The sequence below is a fragment of the Alligator mississippiensis genome, chromosome 1 (assembly GCF_030867095.1).
Source record: "Alligator mississippiensis isolate rAllMis1 chromosome 1, rAllMis1, whole genome shotgun sequence".
In the NCBI taxonomy this organism is placed as follows: domain Eukaryota; kingdom Metazoa; phylum Chordata; order Crocodylia; family Alligatoridae; genus Alligator; species Alligator mississippiensis.
In genome coordinates this window covers 246,063,976-246,071,594 of record NC_081824.1, presented here as the reverse complement: position 1 = coordinate 246,071,594, position 7,619 = coordinate 246,063,976, and the positions used below count along the sequence as shown (strand labels likewise).

Sequence of the window (7,619 nt, the reverse complement as noted above, 5' to 3'; positions counted from 1 at the left end):
TCGGTTGGAGCACCCCTGGCTGGCCAGAGGCCCAATGGGTCAGCCTGGGGCTGCTGTCCCCCGGCTGAGCATGCTGTGGAGGAGCTGGCTGGGGCAGACGGAGCTTCAGTGTGGGGCTAGCTGGCAAGCAGTCCCAGCACAGAAGCACCCTCATGCCCCAGCCAGCAAGGGAAGCATCTACACATGCACTGCTGCAGTGTTTTTTACTCCACAGCAGAATAGTACTTCCATTTACAAGTATTATCCTGCTGTGGAATAAATTAGTTTACTCCAGCCTAATATAGGTGCACATGTAGACAATGAGACATTTATTGCACAGCTAATTAGTCTACTGTGCAGTATACATCTCATGTAGATGCTCCCTATGAGTTTCATCTGTTGTAGTAAGTGTTCTTGGCCAAATGATTTCCACCTCTCTGCATCGCATCTCACGTTCTCCATAACAGTGGAGACATGAAATACGCATGCCCCTGGAGGCTGGCAGGGAACTGCAAACTCCTGCAGGTGGCAGTGGAAGCATGGTGGAGGCAAGTGGGGAGCTGCTGCAGACAGCTGCAGCACTGTCTTGGGGGGGGGGGGGGGGGGGCCCCACGGGGCGAGTACCGACCAGTGGTCAGCGACTACCTGCAGACACCACTGGCAGCAGCCAGCAGCGATCAGCGACCGCCTGCAGATGCCACCAGCAGTGTTGGTAGCGAGCCGCAATGTCGGCAGCGCCTTTTTGCAGGGGGTGCACTGCCATGCTCAGGGTTGCACGTGGACCCGTGTGCATCCTCTATGCGTTGCCAATGAGTGGAGACCAACCTATTTGGCAGGCCACAAATTAGCTTCACTCCCTCTCCAATCTCCTTCCTCTGCCTTGCTTTCTGCTCCATGTCCTATCTGCTGCTGTGCTGCCTGTCCCCTTCCCAATCTGCTGTGCGTCACACACATAGGTTGCCTGTGCCACTTGTGGCAGGTGTACCACATTTTGCCACCCCTGCTTCCTAATATGAAGATAATACTTACAAACTACTTCTAAGGCAGTGAATCTCAACTAGGATGCTGGAGATAAGCCGATAAACCAGGGCAGGCAATGATTTTGGCAGAGGGCCGCTTACTGAGTTTCGGCAAGCCATCAAGGGCCGCAGGACAGGCAGCCCAGGGCAGATTAATATTAATTTTCTAAATTTTTTAGGGGCCCCACGGGCAATGGGGATAGAATGCATCCAGCCACCTGGCCGCATTTTGCCCACCCCTACAATAAACGCAGGCTCAGGCTTCTCCATGCTTGGATGATCTCACACCCCCACTGCCAGGCCCCTTGGCAAGGGGGTAAGCACTGTAATAAATAAATTAGGTTTTGAAATCAATGCCCCTCAATTCACAAAAGTTATGGAGAGGTAGCTTGAATCTATTGAGAGTTGCCTTGAATCTCATGAAGGGAACCTTGATTCCAACAAGGTTGACAACCACTATTCTAAGGTCTTGTGAGAATTTATAGGGTATTTTTTGTGACGGGTTCTAGGGAGGAGCTGAAGGCAAATAGATCAGCCCTGTTGAAGAAAAAACTCTTGGAAAACTGGAAGCTTTATGGCAGTGATTCTCAGCCGTGGTGCCATAGCCTCCTGAGGGTGCCCTGAGATCCTTTCAAGGGTGTTGTGGGATACTGCGCAATATTAACACGGTTAGTTTTACAATAATGAGTCACAAGATAAACCCCAAAATTTAAAATAGAAATCCATAGCTGTGGGCTTTCTGAGTTCTTTGCAAAAAATCTGCTCCATTATTTTTCTGTGGGCAAAAAAAAGAATGAAAACTAAGAGCTGGCATTTTCCAAAGGTGGGGGGAGGGGGTGGGGGAGGAAGGAGAGCCTTAACTTGAAAAAGTTGAGAACCACTGTATTAAATAAACCAGCAAAAACCCCCCAAAAGTATGAAATGACCCCACATGTTCATGGTCAGTTTTAGGAAAAAACAGCTCCTCCCCCTTGCAAAATGATATCTATAAAGACTTGGAACTGCTCCCCTCCTGCCAAAATCCTGCTTTAAAAAAATAAATTAAAAAAAAATCAAATAACCAAAAAAAGAGGACACAAAGGCTTGGGCACTAATAATATTAACATAAAAACTGCACTGCAAAAAAATAATCTGACTCGGTAATCGTTCTGGGTGGCTAGGTAAGTCAGCTTGCCTGTATCACTGATTTGAGTGACAGAGACAACTATATTGGTAGTGTTGGATTGATTTGGGCATGGTGATCTAGGAAATATGCAAGAGGCAAGGATTTTTGTAGGTGATCACTTTTATTGTACAAACTACATGGTTTGCAGACTTAGACAATCTTCCAAATGCAACTGCAGTCTCTAAAATGCCATGGTTTTAACGCGTGCATCCTTCTAGTTAGACATCATTTATAGATCTGTCTTGGAGGCTGGGAAAGTCCTGTGATGAAGGCTCCAGAACTCTACAGAGGAAGGGCAGTTTTCCCACTTGCTCTCCAAGCCTAGGTCTAGGTCTGTGCCCTTTCATCATGGAGGCAATGCAAATACATATACAGTGTGTAGATACCAATACCTGTAACTGACCCCTCATATTAAGTAACTGTGCAGCAGGATGCTACGTAGCACTGAAGCTATGTTTGTGGCCCTCATGTTAAACAGAGGCAGGAAAGGTGATCCTTTAGTCCAGGGGTGGGCAATTATTTGGGCCCACAGGCCACATAGGGAGTTTTGGGAAAATGTAGTGGGCTGAGTCAGAAACCCCCACACCTCCTTCCATGCAACAGCTCCCCAAACCCTTGTATGTGAGATGGCACTGTGGGTGGACAGGGAGCTGACATGGGCATACAGCAGCTTCAGCAGGGCTGCCCTTCTATGCCGAGGAGGGACAGGAGTTGCTGCCTGGTTTTGGTGGTGGTGGCCAGGCAGAAGTTGCTGCTGGGCACTGGAAAAAAGTGGGACCTGGCAACGACCATGGCTACCTTCCCCTCACCGCTGCCAGGGCCTTCTCACTGCGGCTGCCTGGAACCTGAACATGGGCTCTCCCCACCACTGCCAACACTGCCTCCAGGCTGCCTTGGACCCCTGTGCCTGGCAGGAAGGAGCTGCAGGGCAGCCCTGATGAGGGCTCCAAGCAGCTGCAGTGAGAAGGTCTGGCAGTGATGAGGGGGAGGCAGCCACAGTCAGGTCCCACTTTTTCCCCAGGGCCCAGCAGCAGCTTCTGCCCAACCTCAGGCTGAGCACACAGCCCCAGGGGTCAGATTCCCTGCAGCATTTGCTTTAGACCCGCCTGCCCTGGCCACGATGAACAGTGGCAGTGGCTGAACAGAAGCTGCTGCTGGGTGCAGGAAAAAAGTGGGACCTGGGGGAGGGCACAGCTGCCTCCCCCTCACCACCGTTTTTTGCTGCAGCCACCTGGAGCCCACAATGGGGCTGCCCTGTGGCTCTTCTCCACCACTGCTCTGCTAGGTGCAGGGAAGCCTGGAGGCAGCACTGGTGGCAGTGAGGAAGAGGGCCCTGGCGTGGGCCCCAGGTGGCCACAGCAGTAAAGACCCAACGGCAGAGAGGGAGAGGTGGCTGTGCCCACCTCCAGGTCCTACATTTTTCCTGCACCCAGCAGCAGCTTCTGCCCAGCCACCACCACTCATTGGGGCAGGGGTGGGCAGGTCTGGAGCAGGCATTGCATGGAACCTGACCCCCCCATGCCAGGTGGGCTGGGGCCAGGTCCAGAGCTGGGGCTGTGCACTCAGTCTGGCACTTAGGCCCTGCCTGTACAGGTCCTGGCCAATCTCCATAGGGCTGGCACCAGGGCTGCCAGGAAGTAAGCTACAGAGCTTCCCCAGCCCTGCTGCGTGCCTGGGGGCACTGGGATGCATCACAAGCCGGATGGGGCCCGAGCCAGGAGGGACCAAGGCACCTGCCACAGGCCAGACAAAATCCCTCCATGAGTTGGATCTGGCCCACAGGCCATATTTTGCCCATCCCTGCTTTAGTCTTTCATAGGCCCCAAGACTCTGGGGCTATCCTTCCAGAAATGTAAGGACCTGGAGGGGAACCTGACCCCAAGCTGGCTGCGTTACTCCAGCCCTGGTGCAGCTTCAAACAAGGGAAACAAACACTTACTCAACAAGATGTCATTCCAGCACAATGTTCTGATTATAAAAGTAGCTATTAGTTACAAGATAATTACCATGTCATGTGATAGTGGTTATCATCCTTGCCACTTCAGTACATGCCAGTTGCCCATGAACAGGAAAGCAAGTCCAGGTGCTCTCCAGCAAAAGTAGAGATGAGATGCACCTATTTCCCCCCCCCCCTGGAATTCTGCAATGTGAAAGGGAACCCATCAGAGAAATGGAGTGCTAGAAGTTGGGTCTCTGGGCAGCTGTGCAGTAGATGGGAAATGCCAGAAGGTACTGTGCGTGTGGCTCTGGAATTGGTTGGAGGAACAGCAGGAGAGGTAACACAGGTTGGGAGCACCTCCCTAAAATATACCCTCAAACACCAACTGATGATCCAAGTGGAAGAATACTGAAACAGCAGTGTACACCTACTTTTTCGAGTGGCTTCTTAACCCAACTCCCATTAAGTGAGTGGCTCTCTAGAAAGGATGCAAGGTATAAGTTGTACAGCGATGGGGGAAAAACCTGTAAGCACAGGATCTTAGGGATGTGGTCTGCAATGGATTCTGTTTCATTATAATTTTAATGAATATAACTGACACCAGGGGGGAAAAGAGGGAAATTCCTATCACATCTCACATGCATGGATTGTATTTTGAATTGGGTAGGAATCACCCTCTCACTTGGACATAAAACATCTGTCAGAGAAACATAAGGGAAAATAAATACAAATCTTCACCCAAATATGGTCTTTTACTTATTTTTCTGTTTTTCTTTTCTCCCTTTCCATTTTTGATCCATTCCAATCATTTCTATCATTTTCCTCTCTGAATAACCCCATGTGTTTTTCTCTTTCCCATTCATCCCATCCTGTTATCTAATCTCCTGTTCTTTTCTAACAACTTTTGTCTCTCTCTTTGCTCCCCTTTTCTTCTCTCCTTCCCCAAAATGGAAAAAAAAACTTATCTAAATAAATATAGTTTTAAAACTGTTGTTTTATTAACCTTTACTGTATACAGTATCCAACTTCAGTACAAAAAATCTGCAAAAAGAAGAGAGTTTAAAGAATTCTACTCATTGTCTCCAGTAAGAACTAGCCACTAAACAGAGGTTCTTAACCAAAATCCTACCCCAGTTCACTTCAAACCTTGGGTTACTCTCAAGCAGTAGTAGTTAGATGCCAAAGATAATTTTGAGGTCTGCCAGAGTTAGCTTGGTGAAGGAGTCTCCTGTGCCTGACAGCACCTGCTGAGCTAGATTTTTCTTCTTGGTCTGGAGCTCTGAGATCTTTTCTTCTACTGTTCCTTCACAGACAAACCTAAAACCGAAAGTACCACATCATCTCTTTTCCTAGAGGAAAAGACAGCCCTTCATCAAGCGTTCAGCCCCTTCAATTCTCTAGTGACTCATCTCATTTTCAGAAAAGGGAACAAATTATTTCAGCAGCATTTTCCATCCAAGGGCAGGAGGCTTACCTTGCAGCTGTGACTGCTTAACATATTAAGTTTTCAATATGAAGCTTACATTGTTATAAGAGCTGGACTCTGCAACCCAGAGCTCTGATAGAGATTAAGAGCATTCAAACTCAAGGAGCTACAATGAGAACAGGGCTTTGCAGCTCATTAAAAGAACAACTATTTTCTTGCCTTTACAATGCATGTCTCCTGAGGGACTGATGAAGAAAAATGGTTTGGGGACTGAGTTATACTCAACAGCAGAGAAAGGCCAACCAAGCCATTAAGAATGATTTCTGGCCCACTGAAAGAATTCAGCAGTGATCAAGAAAAGCCATGGACCAATTCCAATTCCAGAAAACCCTCCATAGGATTGCCTTCTGCCCCTTCCTTGCTCCCATGTGAATAGCCCTGAAGTGAGGAAACAAACCCACAAAGCACCCCCAGCCAAAGCCTGATTTCACATGAGAGGCACCTGCCTCATTCATTGCTAACCAGGAAGAAGGGCTGTTGCTGCTGACCTGTGTATTACCACATCCTTCTGCTGCCCCACACGGTAAATGCGGTCGCAGGCTTGATCTTCAAGGGCAGGATTCCTGCAAGGTGAGAACAGGGCTCAGCTTCAGAATTTCACAATCATTACGACTAACAGAGTTACCAAGCACCCTCATGCCTGGCTTGTTCGTTCTCCCTTCCCCTCTGTGCAGCTCACTTCTTCTGTGCAAGAAACCCAACCTCCTCCTAGCTCTTTTATTTTATAGGCATAAGACTGGGGATCCAAGCCAGATGCTCTTCATGCCGTGCCATTATACTCACTGTTGCTTCTCACACTACAGAACTACTCTGTGGGTTCAGACCAATAATCTATTTCGTCCAGTCTTTTTGGCCACATTGTGCATATGCACATTTGCATTTATATCTATTCTCCAACCATTTGGGTTGGTCTAATAAAAGATATCAAATTCACCCAGGGAACCTTCTCTGCCTATGTCCTTAGACCAATACGGCTACAACCCAAACCCCTGTGTATATATATATATATATATATATATATATATATATATATATATATATATATATATAAAATGCACCCATGCACACATACAATATTGCCAAAAAGACTGGACTAGATAGAGTATATAGAAAAAAAAAAAATGATTTTTTTTACCCCCAAGAGTATGTTCATGGGGGGGGGGGGGGGGGGAAGGAAAGGTTTTCCCATGTTTGATCAGCTCTGTTGGAAAATGAAGGCATAATCTCTGCCTATGATGACCGAAATTTCTTCATAACCTCTACTACTGAGTAGGTGGTTTATATCCTGAAGTATGAGAGGGTTTGTTTTTTAATTTCTAATCAACATAACAGTTGCTTTAATTAAGCATATAAATGTCTAACGGTTTTGAATCTTAAAGAAGTTGGGTCTTAGTGCCTAGTGGCAGCAAGTTCCACAGGTTAATTATATACTATTATTTTAAAGGATTTTGATCGATTTAAAATTTGCTATAAAACAATTTCATGGACTGCCCTTTCAATTTTGTATTGTGAAAGAGGGTAAAATGTGATCAAGTAAGAAACCCTTCTCCCTTTCCCTTAGTGCTCAGAGGCACGTTCTCCCCCTTCCCTGCCTGCCATAGGGTGGAGGAAATTTCAGAGCTGCTTCTGCCTGCTCCAGTTGGGCTAAGTGGGAGCTGGGCTCTGAAGCTTCTTCCACCCTAGGATAACTGGGAAAGCATCAGTGGTGAGCAGGGGGAAGGGGAGGGAGATTCTTAGCTGCTTTGTGGGCAGGGGGTAGTCTTTGAAGTTTTCAGAGACTCCCATGTTCTTCCTGCACTGTGTGGTAGGGGTGGGGAAGAGGCTAGGAGCAGGAGCACCTCTGTAGCACAGGCTGCTGCTCCTGCATCCTGCCTTTGCCAAATCCTGGATCCGCCCCTAGCATAGCCTCTCTCTGAACCCTCAAAAAGCAATTTGTCCTTACCAGTGCATATCAAGGAGAAAAAGGTGGTTCCCCCCAGTTAAGTTAAGGCCAATGCCTCCAGCTATGAGTGAGAGCAACATCACCTTCAG

General features: G+C 47.7%; 1 protein-coding gene across 2 annotated transcripts in view; it reads right to left on the bottom strand.

Annotated features, from left to right (window-relative positions):
* Positions 1-5,078: 5,078 nt before the first annotated feature.
* The window catches only part of TTF2 (transcription termination factor 2), a 35,419-nt gene continuing 32,878 nt past the window's right edge, over positions 5,079-7,619 (bottom strand). For both annotated transcript variants that reach the window (XM_006268521.4, XM_019476456.2), the window contains 3 exons: positions 7,531-7,613; positions 6,077-6,151; positions 5,079-5,419 (listed from right to left, as the gene is read on the bottom strand). In XM_006268521.4, coding sequence (XP_006268583.3) covers positions 5,275-5,419; positions 6,077-6,151; positions 7,531-7,613 — 303 coding nt within the window. In that variant the 3' untranslated portion in view covers positions 5,079-5,274. The remainder of the gene's footprint in view (positions 5,420-6,076; positions 6,152-7,530; positions 7,614-7,619) is intronic.